This window comes from Oryctolagus cuniculus, chromosome 3 (assembly GCF_051225735.1).
Source record: "Oryctolagus cuniculus isolate XC-2025 breed Fujian yellow rabbit chromosome 3, ASM5122573v1, whole genome shotgun sequence".
Taxonomy (NCBI): Eukaryota; Metazoa; Chordata; class Mammalia; order Lagomorpha; family Leporidae; genus Oryctolagus; species Oryctolagus cuniculus.
Window position 1 is genome coordinate 53,644,836 of NC_142869.1, and position 22,305 is coordinate 53,667,140.

Genomic DNA, 22,305 nt, shown 5'->3' on the forward strand with positions numbered 1-22,305 from the left:
CCATGTCACATCAATTGTAAATTGAATTTGAAACTAAAGCTAGCATGCTTTTCAGGAAATGGTATCACTTTTGAGAACAAGTACTTTGTTTGGATAAGACAGATTAAGGAGAAACACAATCCATAGATGTCTTACTCAAAGGGACACCTGTAACTCATCAATCCACTGCAGAAACTTGGAAGATGATTTCTTTGAACAGTTTATCTACAGATTTATTTTAATAAACTATGAGGAATAATTTTTCTGACACCTTATATTAGTAAAGATGTGTGATTAGTAGAACTTTTTGCAAAACTGCAGATGTGTAAAAAAAGTTAGTTTAAGGCAATCTGCTGAATAACAAAGGTCAGGGCAATGAAATTTAGAAATAACTGAGTTTGTTTAGAAATCAAAGGATTCTTATACAGGCAAATACTTTAACTTTCTGAGAAGATACACACACACACACACACACACAAACATATTTGGAAGGCAGAGTGAAAGAAAGGAAGATGGGACTGGAGACGTGTAATAGTGTGTAACGTTGCCACTTGCAGAGTAAGCATCCCATATGGGCTCTAATTCGTGTCCTAGCTGCTCCACTTCTGATCCAGCTCCCTCCTAATATGCCTGGGAAAAGCAGAGGAAGATGGCCCCAGTGTCTGGACCCCTGTCACCCACATGGGAGACCCAGAGGAAGCTCCTGGTTCCTAGTTTCAGCCTGGCCCAGTACTAGCCATTGTAGTCATCTGGGGGAGTGAACGAGTGGATGGAAGATCTCTCTCTCTCTCTCTCTGTAATTCTTTCAAAAATAAATCTTAAAAAAAAGAGAGAGGAAGATACACACAGAGAAATGGAGAGAGAGCATGAGAGAGAGAGAGAGAGAGAGAGAGAGAGAGAGAGAAAATGAATCTGCCTCTTCACTCCCCAAATACCCACAACACCTAGGGCTGAGCAGGCTGAAGCCAGGAGTCAGGAACTCCAGCCAAGTCTCCTACCAGGATGGCAAGGACCCAAGCACATCTGCTACCTCCCAGGTATATGAATAGGAAGCTGGATCAAAAACAGAGGAAGGACTTGACTTCAGGCACTCCAACATGGGATGCAGGTATCCCAAGCAGCAGCTTAACCCACTGTACCACAACACTTGCACCTCTGATTATGTATCTTAACATTACACTTCCTTTGCTCTTCCTGTTTTTCCTTTCTTCAAATAAATAAATCTTAAAAAAAAAAGAATTTAACTTTTAAATATGTTTATCACCTTTTTGAAGTTATCTTTTTAGTGCATTATTGCTGGCTCATGTGAGTAAAAAAGCAAAGTAGCATCCAAAGAAAAGGACATCATACACCAAAGTGGCACCATATGCTCAAGTTTATTATACAGTCACAAGTTACACACTGGAAACTAGCAGAACACTGTACCAGTTTTCACTAACTCAATTCAAGTTAGCAAATGACAGATTTTAAAACAGACTCATTTTATGTTTCACCCAATGTGGGTGATCACAAGAGAAGCTAAATAAAGACAACTATTTTCTATGTTACTTAGGCAGCAAATGAACTTGATATACACAGCTTCCAGGTTATCTTAAGATATTTCAAAGTTGTTTCAAGACTGGCAAAGAATAATTCATGTCCATCTTGAAATAAAATGGACCATTTAGGGGAAATAATTCCATCTGTATATCCACAGCCTAAAAAATACTAATACATTTTTGTTTAGATTAGGCTTACTAATGAGAACTTTGAAATTATCTAGGTTTGGTTACATTGTTATATTGCACTTGAGAACAATGACGACAAAAATCAAAATTTGAGTACCTCTCCTTAAGTAGCTCATTATGTATTTGAAATTACAATGAAATATAAGCACATAATACATGTTGTACATTAAAAGTTCATTGTTCATATTAGCCAACTAACAAGTTAAAAGAGATACGCTCCAAAATATGGAGGAATAATTTACTAGCCTTTTTAGAACCTTTAATCAATTTTAAAATTTTGTATTTTTTAAATTATACTTGTAAATATACAAGCTATCCAAAGGTACCAAGAGGGTGACACTGAGATTTGCAATGGCTACACACAAGTTTTTGTAAAAACAGCTTATTCTTCTCCACCAGGTTCATCACTACATTCTGAAATTTAGGAGTACCTATCACTTGCAAAATCTGTTTGCGTAGGGCCGGCGCCGCGGCTCACTAGGCTAATCCTCCGCCTAGCGGCGCCAGCACACCGGGTTCTAGTCCCGGTCGGGGCGCCGGATTCTGTCCCGGTTGCCCCTCTTCCAGGCGAGCCCTCTGCACTCTGCTGTGGCCAGGGAGTGCAGTGGAGGATGGCCCAGGTGCTTGGGCCCTGCACCCCATGGGAGACCAGGAAAAGCACCTGGCTCCTGGCTCCTGCCTTCGGATCAGCGCGGTGCGCCGGCCGCAGCGCGCCAGCCGCGGCGGCCATTGGAGGGTGAACCAACGGCAAAGGAAGACCTTTCTCTCTGTCTCTCTCTCTCTCACTGTCCACTCTGCCTGTCAAAAAAAAAAAAAAATCTGTTTGCGTAATAAAAATCATCTGATCTATTATATTCTTTATTTGCCACAAAAATCTCTCCCTTAGAGTCATGATTCACTATCAAAAATCCTTCACAGCCTCCTTAAAGGACCCTATAAGTCTCTTACTAATTCTTTAATTATTCCCATAAACATACATATTGTGTTAATGATAATTAGCTATGAATTAGTAGTTCCAAACAGAATTGTGGCAGTATTTTGGCTAATTGTTTTACCTTTCAGAATTGTTAAGATCTTGATCAAAGGTAAAATGATAAATAATCACGAGAAAGCTAATTGAAAGAAAGGGAAAAAGGGATCCTCACACAAATATTTCTCAAACAGCAATTCTAAAACAAACACCAATATAAGAAATCAATATTAGTATCAATATTTCTCACCAATGTCAAATGCTTTTAACATTCTCTAGAGTTCTCATTTAAACTGTGTCAGATTATGAGAATCTGAAACTTAAAATGGATTTTGATTCAACAAATTACAAATATAGTAGTATTTAAAATGTTTGAAGATTAAAATAATTTTCATAGGACTATTTTAAAATATGTGATCAGATGCACTCACATGCTACTTTAGGATAAAAAGAATCCCAACATTTTATTCAAGGAATGTTTTTTCAAACTATACTTCTCCATATTTTTGTATAGATATGGATTTTCATTTCTTTGAAAGAGAATGTATGCTGTTATTTGAAATTAAACTTTATAATTTAAAATATTATGTTAATTTCTAATTACAGTAGCTTTCAATCTGAACTAGAGGCTATAATAGAATGATTGTGCAAAAGCAAATACTAACACTTGTGTCAAAGAGTGTCTACCTAACATACATTTTCAGGAATGGCAGCTGTTAAATGAGAAAGCATACAAATAAAAAGTTGTTATAGACCAACTTAGTGACTGGTGACAGGCAACACTTGACCCTGGGATAAAAATATTTTCTTATTAAAAAGATTTAAATTGCTTGGTAATCAAAATACTTATTACATATGATTAAGATCTTTTAAGTCTATATTCCAAAAACTATTAATTTTAAAATGCACTAAAGCTAAATATAGGGATTTGTCTATGTTCTAACTTGTATAACTCACTTAAATGTGCTTCTATTTTATGAACATGATTTTTGAAGATTAACTCAGCCACTTGTACATGGAATTACTATATAATAAGATATGGCAAATAAATCTCAATTATTTTTAAAACACATAAAAATAGTACATTACTTAAGGGTAATACTATTTCCTGAAGAGGAAAGCAGTTAAAAAGCTATTAATCCCTCAATTTCTAATGTACACCATGATGTAATTGCACAAAAATGGGTACAGTTGATAGTCATCCTCGGGCACTGAGGAACTGTGAATAAATGATATATTCCATTAGAAGAGTCACTACCCTACAGGCATATAAAACTATAAAATTATCATTATGTGGCTTTTATTAAAAAATCTTAGAAAAGTGATTTACATTAACAAATCTAAAAAAATTCTTCAAAGGTTTCAATAAGTTGAACTGCTTATAAAAATATCTTTTAGAAGTTATTCTGATAGCTGAGACTCGTTTTACACATTATCTTGCTTATCCTAAGGTAATTTCCATGTAGGTAGCAAAAAAGCTGGGTTTAGAATTAAACCATTAAGCTAACTTATGCATTTTGATTCCAAGCATTCTCATGGAGTAGAATTGGGAAATTGAGGTTCTTGTAACTTGTAAGATTCCTCATTGGTCTTGACCTGTTTTCAGTATCAATTTTGGAAATAGAAGAAAAAACACACATATGAAAGGAAAATAAATTAATACCAATGAAAAATTCTGCTCTAATCTAAAAACATAATAACAAGCAATTATGTCAAAGAAGTACAAATGTTAAGGCTTTTAACCAAAATGCTTTCTGCTTTGTAATGTTGTTAGACTAAAGCAATGGACTAAGTGTACTTTGGAAATGAACTATAACTCCACACGATTTTAAGCATCATGATGTTTAGGTGAAATTAAACCATTACAGAAAAGAGGCATTTCTGACTACAGAACTAATTTCAGTATAGGCTGGCTTAAAGGATTTGCCATAGAAAATAAACTGTACAAGCAAAAATGCAATAAAATAGATTGTGGATTAAATATAAATAAAAATTAATAGCATGTATCTAATTTTCATATTAAAACAAAATATTGTACCTTTGTAGTCACAGGATAAAAAATTGTTAACATGAGTTTTTTTTTTTAAAGTCCACTATATAGGTGATATTAATATCCAAGTTCATTCAGTTATAAAGTTTTTAGTAGCTTGAAAAGTGAATTGTAGTGTCATGTATATTAACATTAAGTACCTATACAAAAGATGTGGATGCTAAAGTCCAAATTTGCATTGCTTTAAAATAACAACAAACAAGAAAATTCCACATATAAATCAGAAACAGTGATTGTAGGAGGTACTATTTTATATAAAGTATAACTCAGGCACTACTATTTTCTGTACATTGAATAAAAACTCTACCACTTGAAATTTTATTATTTAAATAACTAAAAACACAAGTCAGTGTGCATTGTGTTAAATGTATGTCTGAACTGATTTATAAAGAGAAGGATGATAAATACTTGTATTGCTCTCATGTCATGGGAGACCATGGGGGACCATTAGCAGTAAAGTTTTGGAATTTCATTCTTGATGACAAAGATTTAAATCTATAATGAAGCTGATGTTCTGATGGTTAAGATGAAGCATAACTTGGAAAACTGCAGCTAAGTTTCTGAGTTTCCTTCACCATTTTCATGAGGTTGAAGCTGTTCTCTTTCTTGCTCTTCTTGAGGTGGCCGGACTCGCTTAAAAAAGCCCATCTGTCAGGTGAAGAAAAACCAATCTTATTGTCACACAGGTGTAGATTACTAAAAGTACCTTTTTTAGTGACTAGCATATAAGTAAGAACATTTGTTTGGCAGTCAACGTCTCTTCCCTTAAATAAAAGGTAATGCCCACCAAGTGTCACCATGGGAAGTCCCTGTCATCCTTTCTTCCTTCTTGTTCATTCCTTCTTCTTTCCAGCCCCCCTTTCCCTTTGTCTGTTTTCCCTCTCTTCCTGGCTTCCTCTCTTTCAAAATTCATTACTTACCCTGTACATGACAAACACCAAAACAGCCAGTAACAACAGTCCTGCCAGAACTGCTAAAATGATCACCCACACAGGCACAGGCATGGGCGCTGGCTGAATGCCCCAGGTGACGTTAGTGGTAACCTGGTGGGGGAAGAAAAGGTTTTTAGTCCTAATAATGGTTTAGTGACTCAATCACAAGCTATAGGAGTGCCTATTATATTTTATTTTAGCATTATTTACATTATATTCTTTTCTTGGTTCGGATAATTTAATGATAGTGGTGTTTGGTATCAATGGCATGCACAAACACAAATAAGAAAAGTTAACCAATAACAGGTTAACTTCTGACTCATCTGAAATGATTTCTTAAGTAATCCAAACCAGTTTATGATGTGCTGAATTTTTTATTCTTAAATATCTCCAAAATGCTTCCAGATGTTGAAATTAATTTCCAACTTCCTAATTTTATGAGGGGAAATTTCTGAATTTCCCCAATGTAATTTTGTGCATATGAGGATATTTCAAAGACCCCTGTAGACAGTGTGCATTATCTTTTAATTCTATTTTTCCAAAAACCTTTGAAGTACTCTCATTCTAAAAATAAATAAATACATAAAAGTTCATATAGGAAAAGACACTAGAGTAAAGCATCTACTTTTAATAATTCTGGGGTGAAGTAGTAAAGTAGTAATGTTATCATCCTACCAAATAACTCTTCAAAACTTTATATTATTGAAACAAACTGCCAGTTTCAAAAACAAAATAAAAATATCTAAGACCTTTGAACTGAATTCATTTATCCCATTTCCCTAAATCAGTGACTTACCAATGTAGAATTGAAGATATCCTCAATTGGAAGATTCTTATATGGAAACTCTATGACATTAAATGAAGCAGATGACTTCAGAGAGTATGAATGATTCTGGTTTTCCTTCTGTAATGGAAATAACAACAAGATGGTTACCCAAATGTCTAGCTTTCTTAATTTGTTGAGAAAAAAAATGGATAAGTATGACAAATGCTGCATCTGTCTACTCACATTCATAAAGGTCTCAGTCCACAGTAGAGACTTGACATACAGGATTGCACTTTTGCCTCTGTCTAGTCGCCCTACTTGGCAGACAATCCTCAAGCACTGAGCAATGCCACAACCCTAAAAAGACAAATATTTATGTATAAGAAATGGTCATTTCACCATCTTTTCAATATCTGAAAATCAGACATTTTATTTTACTCTTTGTGAAGGCCAAAGATAAAGTATCCAGATTCTTTTGTAGGAATAATACATAAAGAGGCTAATGGTTGAGTTTACAGATGTTTTTTGTTATGAGGGTGCCTGTTATATTCCTTTTTTTTAAAGATTTATTTATGTATTTGAAAGATAGAGTAATAGGAGAGACAGAAGGAAATAGAGCTCTTCCACACACTGGTTCACTCCCCAGATGCTTGCAACAATCAGAGCTTAGGACAAAGGCAGGAGCCAGAACTCCATTCAGGTCTCCCATGCAGGTGGCAGGAACCCAAGCATCTGAGTCATCATCTGCTGCCTCCCACGTGCATTAGCAGAGGACTGGATCAGAGTCGCTGGGATTCAGTCGGGCACTCTGATATAGGATGTGCGTGTCCCAAGTGGCAGCTGAACCGACTGCCTCACAACATCAGCCCTGAAGGTATTGATTTTAATGTCATGTTACAGGAGGATAAAATCAATAACATTAAAAGATTCACTTTTATGACTAGAATTCAATATTCTTTAGGCAAACCCAGAGCATCATGATTACAATAAGACATGAAAATCAGATCACAATATCCCTGTGGAAAAGAAAAGGAAAACAGACTGAATTCTTAATAGTTACTCAATGTCAGATCTGTAGAAATCACATGGCATGCTGAGGGTCTCTACCACATCCAGTGTTGTTATCTGTAACTTGAAGATAGGCACTAAAAGAAACAAATATTCACCACTTTCCATGTGCTGGTCATATTGGATTGGATACACCACTTTGCATGCAGTATTGACATCTGATAGATGGTTGTACCAGTTGATGACTAGGAATAGAACTGAGCTTCTCAGACTCATTAAAAAGCATCTGAAAAGCCCGCAGCTAATATCATATTTAATGGTGAAAGACTTGATATGTTTGCTGTAAGACAAGGAATAAGACAAGAATGCCCACTCAAGCCACTTCTATTCAACAATGTCCAGAAGGTTCTATCTAATGTAATCAATCAAGAAAGAAGAAGCCATCCAGATTAGAAAGAATGAACTGAAGTTATCTCTTTGCAGGTGACAAGAATCTTATATATAGAAAACTTTATGTAATATACACTAAAACTAGTGAAGAACTAATATACAAGGACAGAAAAGTTGCAGAATTCAAGATCAAGATATAAACAGCCATGAAAAATGTGAAAACAGTGCTAAAAATAAAATACAGTAAAATAATTTAACCAAGTGTTGGTTACTACACCCAAAGCTACAAAATGTTGGTAATAGAAATTAAAGAAGACCTAAATAAACAGAAAGACATCCCATGTTCATGGAGTGAAAGATGTAATATTGCTAAGTTGGCTATACTTCCCAAGCTGATAAAGACTCAACAAAATTGCTATCAAAATTCCGACAGAGGGACCAGAGTTGTGACACAGCAGGTTAAACCATCATTTGTGATGCCAGCATCCCATACCAAAGTGTTGGTTTGAGTCCTAGATGTTCTGTTTCTGATCTAGCCCCTGCTAATGCACCTGGAAAGGTAGCAGATAATGGCACAAGTGCGTGGGCCCTTATCATACATGTGGGAAACCTGGATGGAGTTCTACCCCCTGTCTTTTTTTATGTCCCAGTCCTGTTTGTTGTGGCCATTTTGGGATGGATGGAAAATCTCTCTTTCTCTCTCTCTCCCTCCTTTCCTACCAGTTTCTCCGGTGTTAGCCTTTCAACTAGCTAACTAAATAAATCATTTTTTAAAAAAATTCCAACAGAAATTGACAAGTTTATCCTAAAATTCATATGAAATTGCAAGGGACCCCAAATAGCAAAAATAATTTTTTAAAGATTTATTTATTTATTTGAAAGTTAGAGTTACACAGAGAGAAGATAGGCAGAGCGAGAGAGAGGTCCCCCATCCACTGGTTCACTCCCCCAGATTGCCGCAACAGATGAAGCTGCACTGATCCAAAGCCAAGAGCCAGGAGCTTCTTCTGGGTCTCCCATGCGAGTGCAGAGGCCCAAGGACTTGGGCCATCTTCTACTGTTTTCCCAGGCCATAGCAGAGAGCTGGGTTGGAAGAGGAGCAGCCGGGACTAGAACTGGCACTCCACATGGGATGCCGGCAGTTCAGACCAGGGCTTTAACCTGCTGCACCACAGCGCTGGCCCCCAAAATAATCTTGAGAAAGAAAAAGATATTGGGGCTGCCACTGTGGTGTAGCAAGTAAAGTTGCCACCTGTAGTGCCTACATCCCATATGAACGCTGGTTCAAGTCCTGGCTGCTCCACTTCCAATCTAGCTCTCTGCTATGGCCTAGGAAAGCAGAAGATGGCCCAAGTCCTTGGATCCCTGCACCCATGTGGGAAGACCCGAAGGAAGCTCCTGGCTCCTGGCTTCGGATCAGCGCAGCTCCGGCCACTGTGGCAAATTGAGGAGTGAACTAGCAGGTGGAGGACCAACCTCTCTCTGCCTCTCCTTCTCTCTCTGTAACTCTGACTTTCAAATAAATAAATAAATCTTTTAAAAAAGAAAAAATATTAGATGATTCACACTTCTCTAATTGCAATCCTACTGCAGAGCTATAGTAACCAAACCAAGTTGTTTTGGTTACTATAGCTCTGCAGTAGGATTGCAATTATATATATATATATATATATATATATGATCAATTTGTTTCCAACAAGTTACCATGATATCAAGACCATTTAGATAAATACTGCTGCAACAACTGGATAGCCACATGTAAAAGAATAGTTCTGGACCCCTATCTTATATCAGACAGAAAAATTAATTCAAAATGAATCAAAGGCGGAAACTTAAGAAATACTAGTATAAAACTTCAGAAAACTAGAAAACTTTGTCATAAATATTCATGACCTTGATTTGGGGAATATTTTTTAAAATATGACAATACAAGTACAAACATAAAAGAAGTCAAATTGGACTTCCAATTTAAAAATTTTTGTGCACCAAGGATACTATCAAGAAAATGAAAAGATAACTCACACAGAATTAGAGAAAATACATATGATAAGGATAGAATCCACAAAAAAGAATCTTTTAAAACTCAACAAAAGAAGGCAAACAAACTAACTTAAAAATGGGCAAAGGATTACTGACGCCATAAACAAGTCAATTGTTAAGTCAACAACAGGAGTCACTGTGCACTTACTCCTCATGTAGGATCTCTGTCCTTAATGTGTTGTACAATGTGATTTAATGCTACAACTATTACTCAAACAGTACTTTACACTTTGTGTTTCTGTGTGGGTACAAACTGTTGAAATTTTTACTTAATATATACTAAACTGATCTTCTGTATATAAAGATAATTGAAAATTAATCTTGATGTGAATGGAATGTGAGAGGGAGCGGGAGATGGGAGGGTTGCGAGCGGGAGGGAAGTTATGGGGGGGAAAAGCCATTGTAATCCAAAAGCTGTACTTTGGAAATTTATATTTATTAAGTAAAAGTTTAAAAAAATATATTAAAAAATGGGCAAAGAATGTGAATCCAAGCCACAATGAGCTACTTCTTCATTTACTAAAACAACTATGAACATTTTAAGGCAACAGAACAAAAATAGACAATAACAAGTGTTGACAAGTATGTGGAAAAACTGAAATCCTCATACATTGTTGGCTGAGAGTATAAAATGGTACAGCCACTTTGGAAAATCGTTTGGCAATTCCCAAAAACGTTAAACATAGCATTTCCATACAACACAGCAATTCCACTCCTAGTTGTATTCCTAAGAAAACTGAAAAGTATTTGCTCTCACAAAAACTTGTGTATGAATGTTCCTTTGTCTGCTTTGTCTACCATTCAAAATGGAAACAACCCAACTATCCTTCAAACTGATGAATGGATAAACAAAAGGTGGTATAACCACAGAATGGAATACTATTCAGCCATAAAAATGAATGAAGTACTAAATCAAGGAGTCCTCAAAAGTTTTATGGAAGATACATATTACAGGAAAAAATGTATGGTACTCAGAATTTCTTGCCCCAAATAAACTAATTATTTTAATTGCCTTTCCCATGAACTTCTTAAAGTACTCTCATATATACTACAACATGGATGACATCTTGAAAACATGCCAAGTAGAAGAAGCCATATAACCAAAAGCCACATATATTATTTGTTATGATGTTCAGAATATATAGGATTACCAGGGATTGGTAGTAGGGGAGAATGGTGAATGACAGCTTAATGAGAACTGCATTTCTTTTGAAAGTGACAAAAATGTTTTAGAATTATGATGGTTATTGCTGTGCAATGTTGTGAACAGATTAAGAACCAGTGAATTATATATTTTAATTAATTAATCTAATTAATCATAATTATTAATTTAATTATGTAATTTAATTAATTGAAGTGGTTGAGATGGATTTTATCTTATATAAGTTTCTTCTCAATTTTTTAAAAACACAATTCTGTAGGAAGATAGAGGGATAGAGGGTGCAGGACCAAAAGCAGGGTAGATGTAGAAGGCATCTTCTATTTCATAGGATAGTCATGGAAGTACTCCTTCATCTATTCATTTCTTAAAGATTTACTTATTGGGGCCAGTGCTGTGGCACAGTAGGTTAAGCCTCCACCTGTGGCTCTGGCATCCCATATGGGCGACAGTTTGAGTTCTGGCAGCTCCACTTCTGATCCAGCTCTCTGCAGATGGCCTGGGAAAGCAGTAGAAGATGGCTCAAGTGCTTGGGCCCCTGCACCTATGAGGGAGACCAACTAGGAGTTTAGCAATAGTCCAAATCAGAGAGGAAGGTTGGACTGGGTTAGGCTGCGGCAGTGCTACATAGAACATACAAGAAGCCTGATTCTGGGTATTTTGAAAGCAGATGCTGATAGGATTTGATGAAAAGCAGGATGTGAGGTTTGAGGGATACAGAGGAATGAAGCATGATGCATAGAGTTTAGACAGAGAATGGAATGAATATTTACTAAAATGTGGACCACAGTGGAAGGAATAGCATTGAGAAAATTCAAGGTTATAATTTTAGAGTAAGTTTGAGATTCCCATTAGATAATTAAGAGAAGTTCTTGTACGCAGTTGGATCTGGCATTCATAGAATCCGACATTCATAGAATCTGACATTCATAGAAATAACTAGTGCTTGCTATTGAACATGAACATTATACCAGGATTTCTACTAGAGGCTGACTTGCAAAATGTTAAATTTTCCTTTTTTTTTTTTTTTTGACAGGTAGAGTTATAGACAGTGAGAGAGAGACAGAGAGGTCTTCCTTTCATTGGGTCACTCCCCAAATGGCCGTCACAACTGGTGCTGCACCGATCCGAAGCCAGGAGCCAGGTGCTTCTTCCTGGTCTCCCATGCAGGTGCAGGGGCCCAAGCACTTGGGCCATCCTCCACTGCACTCCCAGGCCACAGCAGAGAGCTGGACTGGAAGAGGAGCAACCGGGACTAGAACCCAGTCCCATACTGGCGCTGCAGGAGGAGGATTAACCACATGAGCCATGGAGCTGACTCCAAAATGTTAAATTTTCAAAAACTTAATTTAGCACCTTCAAAACATTATAGTCATTACCTAGGCTGACTCAACAAAATTGAATCATATTGGTAAATACTCTTCTATTATATTTTTGTTGAGGTCTTCTGGGTTTTTAAGAATATTGCCCTAAAGCCTCAAAGATTAGGATAAGGCCAAGAAAGAGAACCAGTAAAGGGATGCAGTCAGAAAAATGAGTTGGAACATAAAATATTTTTATTAGCAATCCATAAAGGTAGAACATTTGAGGAAAGTTTGGCAAAAATTTGACCAGAGGAAAGAGGATCGAAAGGTGTAAAAATGTGTGTAGCTCTTTCAGGCACAGCTGTTGTTATTTTTGAATGTTCTTTGGCATCTATTTGTAATCGCATATTTTAAAATGTTTACAGTGAGTGTACTTGAAATGGCACTTACCAAAGTGTGAACATCCCCTTCACCAAGGGCGAGATCCCGCTTCATGACGACATGGCTCCGGTCACCTTGCCCAGCAACTGAGTCATTCTTTTCAGTTGTTTGCAAAGATGAGACCTGCATTAACAAATGGTGGGAAATGATAAGAGCAAACATTTTACATTAACATTTTGACTTGAACACAGATTCATAATGAAATAATAATGAGTAAAAATTTGCTATGATGGAAAATTCACCACTTAAAACATGGCATCCAATAAGATTAGAGTTCTTAATATGTACAAAAAGAGTTGGCTTTCCCTAGACATCCCATTTTTTCTTGCATAGATAGAGGCTATCAGGGAAGCTAATGAAACACAGAAACAGTCTGTAATACCACAGAACATCTGTGATGAGTGTCAGTTATGAGTACATTTTTATTTTGTTTTCTTAACCTTCCTTAGACCACATTGTCCAATAGCTTCTTATGCAAATATACGTGCTAAGATGGATACAACTATATCCAGAAGCATATGTATTTTTGTAAAATGACATTTTTGTAGGTCACGTAGGTCAAGTGAGTCATGAGTTAAATTGTGTATCTGATTCTAAAGACAGAAACTCAACACACACTCAGGACACAATATTATACACTGGATAAATGCAATGGAGCAAAAGTCAAATTGAGCCACTTAAGAATATCTCCTGTGACTCACTAAACACTCAATAATTGCATATCTCATTAGGACTTCACAAAATTGATTCTTATCTGTTATAAAATCTATTCCTGGGGCCAGCATTATTGCATAACGGATTAAGCCACTGCTTGTAATACCGGTGTCACATATGGGCACTGGTTAGTGTCCTGGCTGCTCCACTTTCTCTCTCTCTCTCTTTTTTTTTTTTTTTTTTTTTATTTGACAGCTAGAGTCAAAGACAGTGAGAGAGAGAGACAGAGAGAAAGGTCTTCCTTCCGTGGTTCACTCCCCTAATGGCCGCCACAGGTGGAACTGCGCTGATCCAAAGCCAGGAGCCAGGAGCCTCCTCCTGGTCTCCCATGCTGGTGCAGGGCCCAAGGACTTGGGCCATCCTCCACTGCCCTCCCAGGCCACAGCAGAGAGCTGGCCTGGAAGAGGAGCAACTGGGACTAGAACCCAGCGCCCATATGGGATGCTGGCGCCACAGGCGGAGGATTAACCAAGTGAACCACAGCGCTGGTGCCGCGGCCCCCGGGCTGCCCCACTTTCAATCCACCTCCCTGATAATGCACCTGGGAAAGTAGTAGAAGATGGCCCAAGTACTTGGGCCCCTGCCACCCATGTGGGAGACCTGGAAGAAGCTCTTGGCTCCTGGCTTCAGCCTGGCCCAACCCTGGCCATTGTGGCCATCTGGGGAGTAAACCAGAGGATGGAACATCTATCTCTGGCTGTCTTGCTCTGTAACTCTTTCAGATGAATAAAATAAATGTTTAAAATAAATAAGTAATCTAATCCTTAGTGTATTAGTTACAAACTAAAATATTTTTGCAGAATTGTTTGTGCATTAAAATAGTTGTTTCATTTCCTGCATTTCATTTATAGGTTGAGAGAGTAACAAGAAAAAAAAAAAAAAAAGCATGATTAAGGCTGTTTTTAAACACATTACCTTAATTCTCAAAGGATTGATCTCCATATCTGAAGTACAGTTCATTGGCCCATCAATGTCATAATGAAGAATGTACAACAAAGTGTTGTTGTTATATTTATAAGGCCACTGAAGGTTCAGCATTGCCTTGCTGAATGAACTTGGACCATTGTTTCTCAGCTAACGAGAAAGAGAAAATGAAAATAATGTAGGCAAAAAATCCATTCTAGAATTGTTCTCATGTCAAATTTAGAAATGACGCTAATGACAAATCAACAAGATTTGACTTTCCATTGTATGGTTCTAATATTACAACAAGACCATTAATATGCAAAAGAAATCAAACTCAACAGTTATTTTTAAAGTAGACTAATATGAATGAGAATATGCCAGAATGAAAATATAAACCAAATGTAAAAATATTTTAAAAGTTATTAATGAACAATAACAAAAAAGTTCTTCCTAAAGAAATATTACCTGTTAAAGGCATATCCAATTTTTACTTAGCAATGCAATAGGTTCATGAGAAAATACCCAATTCCTTGTTTCTTTTATTCGAGAAGAACTTACTGGTTTTAAACAACATCTTTTTAAAACATAGAAAATAAACCATAAATCATAAGCTATTTCTAATAAAAATGTACTTGTGAATAAGGAAGATTTTAATAGAAATCCCTGATACATATAAAAGCTGTGCACAGTTTATGTAAAAACTAAATGGAATTATTCTAAAATCAGCTTAGCTGTTCTTCTCTTTGCTGGCTCTCATTAGGTTCAGTTAAATCTAACAGCCGCAAACCTCATAGATGTGCTGAACAACTGGACCAACGTCTTCTTCAGTCTCAGGATTCTCTTTGTATTCCCAATTTGGAATTGGAAGAAAGATATGATCAGGACTTGAGACTCTAAACAGTGATTAAAGAAAACCTACCATGAATATCAAAGTGGCATTGTCAGTACATTTTCAAAAGTATACATATTCAAAGAATAAAATTAGACCTAATAAAAATATATTTTAAAAGAAACAATTAGTGAATGCAGGTATGCACAAAAACTGTTCTTACTAAACTTACTTTTTAATAGCTGAATTGGACAGTAAATCTGTGGGACCTCCACTGTGGTGCAGGTTAAAGCCAATGCCTACAATGCCAGTATCCCATATGGGTGACATTGATTTGAGTCCTGTTTGCTCCACTTCCAATCCAGCCTCCCATTATTGCGCCAAAAAAGGCAGCTGAATATGTCCCAAATGCTCAGGTCCTTGCTACCCAAATGAAAGACCCATACAGACTTCCAGGCTCCTTGCTTGGGCCTGGCCCAGCCCCCGTTGTCCCAGCCATTTGAAGAGTGAACCAACAAATGGACAATCTCTCTCTCTTTCTCTATGTCTCTCCCTCTCTCTGCCTTTTCAATAAATAAATAAATCTTTTTTTAAAAAAAAGTAAAGTAAGTTTGTGAAGGTTTAATAAACTTATGTCATGCTTGTTCCCGTGTCTTACTCCTTCCCAAAGTAATATCAAATAAACATTTGGAGCTTTGGAACACACTTAAGACCTAATAGCTATCAAAGTTACTGTCTTAGTAAAACTACTCCAAAAGAGGCTAAGGTCTAGAAGTTGCTTTTAGAAAGCAATCACAAGAATGAGACATTTAACTTCGTGATCATACTGACCCTCTTATCTCAACAGCAGCTAAAACAGCAAGATCAACTTTGTAGGATACTACTGGGCTTACTTTGTCAAAAAGGTTGGAGCTGAAAAGGAAAGAAAACATATTTAGGACTGAAATGAGCAAAATCTCCATCAAAATAATGCAGAAACCCAGTGAAAGTAAAAATGAACAAATTAACAGTAAAGAAAAAATAAGCACGAATCAAAAGAATTATTTCCATTTCCACATAATTCTGATGATTTTTCTCTTATTTTTAAATTTTGTCTTGCAAACTCAAAGCTGGAAAAATTATTCTTATAATGTAAATGTAAATGTAAATTTTTAAAATGCTATAATCAAGCACTGAAATTTTAATTGATATATTACATAATCATTAAGCATAGTACATATTTATAACAAAGATTTTCCTCCAAATTGTTATAAAGTTCTTCTCATACCTTTGAATTTGTAAATCAAATTTCACAGAAGTATCCATCTCTGATTGCTGGTGCACACTGAAACGAAGACCAGCTACGAGCTGAAGGGGAGAAGAAAAGAGGATAATTTAAGAACAAATGGCAGTATATAATCATGTTAGCCAATGTCTAATCAGTGAAATTGTAAATCCAAGTCAAACAAATATAGCTCTAAAATACGGTTTTCCTTTTTCTTTTAAATTTTATTATTTATTTGAAAGACAGAGTTTATACATATATAACTTTACATATATGTATATATGTGTGTGTGTGTGTGTGTGTGTGTATATATATATATAAAAAAATGGGGGGGGGGTGGGGAGAGAGAGAGAGAATCTTCCATCCACCATTTCAATCCCCAAAGGGCCACAACAGCCACAGCTGGGCCAGACCAAAGCCAGGAGCTTAATCTGGGTTTTACACAAGGGTGGCAGGGTCCCAAGCACTTGGGCCATCTTCCATTGCTTTACCAGGAGCATTAGCAGGGAGCTGGCCGGGAAGTGGAACAGCCAGAATGCCAGCTGGTGAACATATGGGATGCCAGCATCACAGGCAGTGGCTTAGCCTGCTGTGTCACAATGCTGGCCCTCTAAAATAGAGTTTTTCTGAGCTAACAATAAAACCGAACAAAGATAACTAAATCTGATTTTCTACTGAATCTCTTTAAGATTTCTGGGCCAATCCATAATAGAGCCTTTAAAAAAAAGGTTTATTTATGTATGTATTTATTTGAAAGGTAGCACAACAGAGAGAAGGGAGAGATTTTCCATCCACTGGTTCCCTCCCCAAATGGTCACGCCAGTCAGGGCTGGATCAGAAGCCATGTCCTGGTCTCCTGCAGGGATGGAAGGGGCCCGAGCACTTGTCATCCGTGATGGAGCCTTTTTAATGCAATTACCAATCATAATTAACTCCTTATAATATTGAGTATCTTTCTGAAAGTAAATGCAATAAAATATCTGTTGATCCAGTCAAAGTACAGTAAAGAGACAAATGATTTGGTAAAAGGAAGCTAATAACAGAACTGTGTTCATGGGCAAGAAAAGAAGAAAGGGATAGTTGGTAAAAGTAAGACTCTGGCTGACGTGGGTATGAGTCAGGCGTGCAGTGCACAGCAGTTTAAGCCACTATGAGGCTGACACTAGTATGAGTCCTGGCTACTCTGGTTCTGAGCCACCTACCTGCTAATGTACCTGGAAAAGCAGCAGAAGATGGCCCAAGTGTTTTCTACCCATGTGGGAAACCCAGATGGAGTTCTAGGCTCCTGGCTACGGCTTGGACAAACCCCAGTTGTTGAGGCCATTTGGGGAGTGAACCAGTGCATTGAAAACCTGTTATTTCTTTCTGGGTTTCTCGCTCTTCTTCTCTGCCCCCCACCTTTCAAATAAGTAAAAAAAAAAAAAAATCTTTTTAAAAATGAAGAATGCATTGGTGTGGCCAGAACCAGAATTTTTTTTCACACCACTTCACAACCCTCAGACACCAAATATCCTAACTCCTACAGGTAGAAAATTGAGACATTTTAAAGAAAACAATCAAGTTGCAAGGTATAAGAAAACATGCTTCTAGCAGAATCATATACATGACACATAAATTTGTACTTCTAGGGCAGGTATCTGGTATTGGGCACAGTGATCAGGACACCACTTGGGACAGCCACATCCCGTACTGAAGTTCCTGAGTTAACGTCCTAAGTGCGCTCCGATTCCACCTTCCTGCTAACACACACCAGGGGAGGCAGAAGGTAATGGCTCAAGGATCCGGGCTCCTGGCTTTGGCCTGGCCAAACCACACTATTGTGAGCATTTGGGGAATAAACCAGCAGAAAGAAGGCCTCTCTCTGATGTGGTCTTTCTGTCTCTCTGCCTTTCAAATCGAAATGAAAATAAATAAATGAATTTTTAAAAATGGTACTTCCTGAGGACTTTACGAAGCCAAGAGCTGGCCATCTGGAATAACAGGAACTATCTATAATGAGGGAGCTGTGAACAATAACAACAAAAAAAGCTACAAGGAGTGAGACTAAAAAGCAAGCTGACTTGCTAACTGACTACTTGTGGAAAAACAGAACGCAGGATATTTTGTTCAATGCCTCTTTCCTAAGAAAACACATATATAGAAATAATGACTTTAATGAAAAATACACCAAAAGTGACACAGAATATTTATATTCATATTAACACATCTTCAAATTATCAGTGTGCCATTAAATAAATTTTGTTGAAATGGTAACATAATATGTACTGGCATTTGTTCTTAGATTCTAAGAATTCTACAAGGTACATTTCATTCACTTTTTAGAAGGTTGGGAAGAGATGCACGGTGTGCTTCTTTCCAAGCTCCTGTGCTGCTATTCCACCATGTAAGGGGGAAACCGATCCAACGAAGCCTTATTTTGGGCCCTGTATAGGACAACATAGGGTTTCAAGTTCAGGAGATAACTCTATCTCATCTAAGAACATCAGTCCTAGTATTTACCAGAGTGGTTTTTGAGGATCCACTAAAGTATGTATTAAAATATCCAAATTATGGGACCAGGCTCGTAGCACAGCAGGTAAAACCGCTGCCTGCCATGCCAGCACCCCATATCAACACCAGTTTATGTTCTGGCCACTCCACTTTCAATCCAGCTCCTGGCTAACAGACTGGGAAAAGCAGCAGCAGATGGCCCGAGTGTTGGTTCCCCTGCCACCTTTGCGGGAGATGAAGCTCCCAGCTGCTGACTTTGTCCTGGTCCAGCCTGGGCAGTTGCAGCTACCTGGGAACTAAACCAGCAGAAAGACAATCTCTCTCTGTCTCTGCCTCTCTCTCTGTAACTCTCTAAAATAAATAAATAAATCTTTAAAAATATATAAAATAAAATATCAAAATTATAACTTGAGACCTTAGTTTAAACCCATGGTGGGAAATAACTGGCCTGTGGATGTATAAGGCCTGCAAAATCATTTGGTCTGGCCCTGTCAAGGCAACTGCAGGTGGGACTCAAATGATACAATAAATCTATATATATATAGGCTAGTTTTTAAATTGATAATTCTGTATAGTCCATGAATAATGTGATAAATATCCAAATGGACCTTGGGAGAATAAAGGTTCCCCAACCCTGACTTAAACCACATTCTTGCCTATTTACCATACTGAAGGCATTGTAAAGGATGGTCACCTAATAGTGTAATAGCATAACCTATTGTTTTGGTATCTTAATTAAAGTTAAATAAAATTCTGCTAATTACTAAACTCTGTTATTTACTAAATCAAAACCAATTTGAAGACATTATTATAAAATGTTTATTCAAGAAATCACTATGGAAAAACCTAAAAAAAAAAAAAGCATGTGATTCTATTTATGGAGGAAAAATTTATTTAATTAAAATGTCTTACTTGGGTTCCAGCCTTCATTGGATTACCAAGATCACATACCACCTGGCGGGTTTGGTTTTCTGTCTTAAATGCACAGGAAAGTCTTGCCAAGGCCTTTGATGGACAAAGAAACAGGATGTGAAATTCAAATAAATTTATGACCAAAAAAAGTAAATAAATAAAATGCAGAAGACACAGACTAAAGTTCTTACATAATATCAAGTGGTTGGATATTTAAGTTTCTTTTTTCGATGAAGCAAATTCATCTATTTGAGCAAACCAAGAGTAAGACGGAAGCCAGAATTGGGTACAACTGCCACATAGAAATGTAAAAGTGTGTCTGAAAGATCCCAAGAGGACTTAGATATGTAACTATATTGCCTCTGGCAAAGAATTTGATGGACAGGCTTAGACACCTTATCCATCTGACCTTGTTTTCAGACACTAAGCTAGCAATTCTAAAAATGTCATATCAATGCATTGCACAACGTATTAGGCTTGAAAGGGATTATGTAAAACCAGCACACTATTGTCTAGCAATTGAGCCTGAGGTAGAATGGCTAAGCTTATGCTTCACTAAACAGGGGAGTAGTTCATTATTGTTAACAAGACCCATGAGTGCATTTTAATGTTTAAAGAGAAGCTTGCATACTTCACTGTTTCGGACAACCCCAATGAAGTCAGCCTGCGGAGGGATGGAAATGATGAGCTCAGCCTCATATGCACCTTCCCCTTGATTCTCAGCCTGAACGACCAATGTCAGAGGGTTGTCATCCCCAATATAGATCTTCTTTTGATCACTGCAAGTTAATACAGATCCAGACGGTGAAAAAAAAGACGATACAGGGAGCATATGACAATTCAAAGAAACGAAAGATAAATACACAGACAGCACTGACAAGTTCATCAGCATCTTCAGATATTTTAAGACTACTTCACAGCTCAACAGAAACAGAAAATAGCACAGTAGATACAAATTCAATGCTTCTCTCAGTAAAACACTGATGCAATTAATACATAATAAGTGTTCACATTTATTACTGAATTTTCTAACTCTGCATCTGCTTAATTCCCAGATTTCTTTTTTTAATAGCTGGATTAATCATTTGTCATGATTCTTATAGGATTCTTTATCATAGGTGTATATATATATATATATATATATATATTTTGACAGGCAGAGTGGACAGTGAGAAAGAGACAGAAAGGTCTTCCTTTGCTGTTGGTTCACACCACGCTAATCCGATGGCAGGAGCCAGGTGCTTCTCCTGGTCTCCCATGCGGTGCAGGGCCCAAGCACCTGGGCCATCCTCCACTGCACTCCCTGGCCACAGCAGAGAGCTGGCCTGGAAGAGGGGCAACCGGGACAGAATCCGGCGCCCCGACCGGGACTAGAACCCAGTGTGCCGGCGCCGCAAGGCGGAGGATTAGCCTCTTGAGCCGCGGCGCCGGCCTATCATAGGTATATAATATAGACTAGTAGGAATATACTTTGGAGTTTGTCTACAATGAAGTAAACCTTTAAAATAACATCATATTACTTTGTGACACTACCCATTGCTGAATGGTAATAAATAAGTCAACCTAGGTAACTGGTGAAAACACAGCTGATATTTTTGTTGAGGCTTCAGACTTTTAATTTTGTTATAGAAAATCACGTATTATAATCCAATATAACTACTTATTAAAACATACTCACACTTTGAATAGGAAAATGTGCTCTTTCACCTACATTGCTAATTATATTGTTTCTTGTTTAGAACAAAACTTACCTATCTACAGAAACTTTCAATTTGGGTTTGCACACATTGTCTTCACCACAGTCAAGCAGAATATGTGCCTAGAAAAAAACATTTTTTCTATATGATAAAATATCAGTATAGGTTATAAATGAAGCACATATTAATGTACATTTGCGGATATATACATATGTACACAATTTTTTTTTCTTTTTCTTTTGAAAGGCAGAGTTACAGAGATGAGAGGAAGAGACAGAGGTTTTCTATCTGCTGGTTCACTCTCCAATTGGCTGCAATGGCTGGGACTGGGGCAGGAGACATAAGCCTCTTCCAGGTCTCCCACTCAGATGCAGGAGCTGAAGGACCTGGGCCATCCTCTGCTGCTTTCCCAGGGAGCTGGATTGGGAGTGGGAGCAGCTGGGAATCTCACATGGATGCCAGTGTTGCAGGCAGTGGCTTAACCAGCTACGGCACAATGCCAGCACCACAGGCAAATTTTTATGTACACTTCTCAAATTGTCTGCACACCTAAATGCAGACAAGATCATGGCCACTTATCTTTAAGTGCAGCGGGCTGAGAACGCGAAAGGAAAAAAGGATCCACGGTGCATAATACGATTCTTGGAACTTAGTTTTATCTCAAATTCGCTGTTATCATTTTGGCATATTCTGAATGAAATATTCAAGAAATAAGGATCTGTTCTGA

General features: G+C 37.3%; 1 protein-coding gene across 5 annotated transcripts in view; it reads right to left on the bottom strand.

Annotated features, from left to right (window-relative positions):
- Positions 1-1,336: 1,336 nt before the first annotated feature.
- The window catches only part of ITGAV (integrin subunit alpha V), a 135,495-nt gene continuing 114,526 nt past the window's right edge, over positions 1,337-22,305 (bottom strand). For all 5 annotated transcript variants that reach the window (XM_089329030.1, XM_089329032.1, XM_002712329.5 and 2 more), the window contains 12 exons: positions 21,633-21,700; positions 20,513-20,660; positions 19,882-19,974; positions 16,483-16,562; positions 16,047-16,127; positions 15,174-15,279; positions 14,396-14,554; positions 12,776-12,889; positions 6,668-6,781; positions 6,455-6,562; positions 5,647-5,769; positions 1,337-5,374 (listed from right to left, as the gene is read on the bottom strand). In XM_089329030.1, the coding sequence (XP_089185156.1) occupies positions 5,279-5,374; positions 5,647-5,769; positions 6,455-6,562; positions 6,668-6,781; positions 12,776-12,889; positions 14,396-14,554; positions 15,174-15,279; positions 16,047-16,127; positions 16,483-16,562; positions 19,882-19,974; positions 20,513-20,660; positions 21,633-21,700 (1,290 nt within the window). In that variant the 3' untranslated portion in view covers positions 1,337-5,278. The remainder of the gene's footprint in view (positions 5,375-5,646; positions 5,770-6,454; positions 6,563-6,667; positions 6,782-12,775; positions 12,890-14,395; positions 14,555-15,173; positions 15,280-16,046; positions 16,128-16,482; positions 16,563-19,881; positions 19,975-20,512; positions 20,661-21,632; positions 21,701-22,305) is intronic.